Here is a 2,431-nt window from a genome sequence, read left to right on the forward strand (position 1 = left end):
ATTTGTTTGATGATCTGAAACATTAAAGTGTGACAAACATGCAAAAAAATAAGAAATCAGGAAGAGGGCCAACACTTTTTCACACCACTGTACATCCTGTAAAATATGATATCTTGTGAGTCTGTACTGATCTGATTAGACCGTTAGCATCTCGCTCAAAAATGGCCAAAGAGTTTCGATATTTTAGAAATAGTTCCTAGCCATATCGGCCTAGAAAATCGCAACTTTTCATTTTACGTCGGTCTTAGCACACGATGTAACTACAGAAGAGTCAAGTTTTAATAGGAAAAATATAGAAACTCTTTGGTCATTTTTGAGTGAGATGCTAACGGTCTAATCAGATTCAATGATCTATGCTAAGCTACAGCTAAAAGTGCTACTGCCAGACCCGGAGATCGGCTGAATGGATTCGAAAATGGTAAAACTCAACTGTTTAACTCTAGGGGAGCTGGAAAATGAGCCTATTTTCAAAAATAGTGGAGTGCTCCTTTAACAGCAATATTGTGAAAAATTATTACAGTTTAAAATAACTGTTTTCTATTTTAATATACTATAAAATTTAATTTATACCTGTGATGGCAAAGCTGAATTTTCAGCATCATTATTCCAGTTTTTGCTGTCACATTATCTTTCAGAAATCATTCTAATATGTTGATTTGGTGCTTAAGAATAGAAAGATATTTTTTTCCCTTTAATAAACAAAACGGCATTTATTTCAAATAGAAATCTTTTGTAACATTATAAATGTTGTTACTGTCACTTTTAATCAACTTAATGCATCCTTGCTAAAAAAAAAAAAGCTTTAATTTCCTTCTTTAAAAAAATAATCTCACTGACCCTAAATGCTTAAATGATAGTGCCATTTACATTTCTTAGCGAGCAGACTTAAGATTTTCGCCTGGCAAAATGAGTGAAGTAAAATCCTCAACAAACTGCATGATTTGAGGTATCAAACATCCCAGTAACATAAGCATTGTGGGACGAAATAATTATTGAAGTATAATACTTAGGGTTAGGTTTTTTGTTAAAATTAATAATTACCTTAGCAAATACCTCTAATTAATAGCAATAAAGGTCCTGAAGCTATTTAGGCCTGTCTTACCCAGAACATTATAGACAGAGCCCTGCTGACTGTGGCCGCCCAGCTGATCCAGAACAGTTTGTCTTCTTTTCTTCAGGGTGCTGGCATCAATAAAAGCCCTGAATAAAATACAACAAGCTCTTATAGTCTCAAAGGTGCAAAATAGTACTGCTGCAATCACAAAATGCACTGATTGTGTTGGCCAACCTGGCATGCTGGATACAATTAAGAGTAAAGGTCACACTTCCAGTGGTTTGAGTGCGAAAGCCAAAGCGACTCAATCGCTTTCCCTAAAAATAGATGCAATCAATTAAATTGTTCAATTGAATTACTGGACATGCTAGTACAAATCTTCACAGCAGGAAATGTATAATGAGTCACCTTGAAAGTGCCAGGCACTCTGACATAACTGATGTCCTCGAGTTCAGGAGCGCCGCCGATGAAGAAGCGTCTCAGTTCAGCCACCGTGCCGGACTGGAGGGGTCTCCATGTGCAGCAAGTCATCCTGTGATACCCTGAAAGCATAAAGTCACTACTGAACAAGCTGATGCAAATATACTTAATAGAACTTAATAGAAAATGTACTATAGTTCATTATATAAATGATATTGTGGGTTTAAAATCTTGAACTGGAATGACAAGTGACAAAAGTGGACCCAGGCTGTCTATGGTTGGACCCAGCTTGTCTATGCATTAATTGATCAAAATATATATATATATAAAATATATATTTTTATATTATATATAAAAAAATATATTATTACAATTTAAAATACGAGTTTTCTATTTTAATATATTTTAAAATGTATTTTAATATATTTCAAAATTTATTTATAGCTGAATTTTCAGCAGCCATTACTCCATTTCTCTAAAATGTTTGTAAAATATAATTTAAAAAATATATATATTTTAAAATGTATTTAAAGTTGAATTTTCAGCAGCCATTCCTCCAGGCTCTACTGTCACATAATACTTCAGAAATTATACTAATATCCTGATTTGCTGCTCCAGAAAATGTCTTATTATTATTACAGTTGAAAGCATGATGCATTTTTCAGGAATCTATAATGAACATAAATAGAAATAGAAATAATTTGTAACATTATAAATGCCTTTACTATTACTTTTGATTAATTTAACACATCCTTGCTAAATAAAAGCAATAATTTCTTCTTAAAACAAAAATCTTACTGACCCCAAACTTCAGCGTTATATTTCCCAATTTGACCATGCATATGTTTTTACCAGAGAAATTTTCAAAGAAATGTGTTTTTTGGTTACAGTGTATCATCCATTTCACAATTTTACACCCCCCCCCCAAAAAAAAAACAAACAAAAAACAAATAATAA

At 32.6% G+C, this 2,431-nt stretch overlaps 1 protein-coding gene across 1 annotated transcript in view; it reads right to left on the reverse strand.

The window, feature by feature from the left end:
• The window catches only part of LOC107695152 (MKS transition zone complex subunit 1), a 10,843-nt gene that overhangs the window by 537 nt on the left and 7,875 nt on the right, over window positions 1-2,431 (reverse strand). The window contains exons 16-18 of the mRNA XM_016494961.1: window positions 1,463-1,596; window positions 1,289-1,371; window positions 1,103-1,200 (exon numbers count right to left, since the gene is read on the reverse strand). Coding sequence (XP_016350447.1) covers window positions 1,103-1,200; window positions 1,289-1,371; window positions 1,463-1,596 — 315 coding nt within the window. The remainder of the gene's footprint in view (window positions 1-1,102; window positions 1,201-1,288; window positions 1,372-1,462; window positions 1,597-2,431) is intronic.

Source organism: Sinocyclocheilus anshuiensis, unplaced genomic scaffold, assembly GCF_001515605.1.
Source record: "Sinocyclocheilus anshuiensis isolate Anshui unplaced genomic scaffold, SAMN03320099.WGS_v1.1 scaffold586, whole genome shotgun sequence".
Classification (NCBI taxonomy): domain Eukaryota; kingdom Metazoa; phylum Chordata; class Actinopteri; order Cypriniformes; family Cyprinidae; genus Sinocyclocheilus; species Sinocyclocheilus anshuiensis.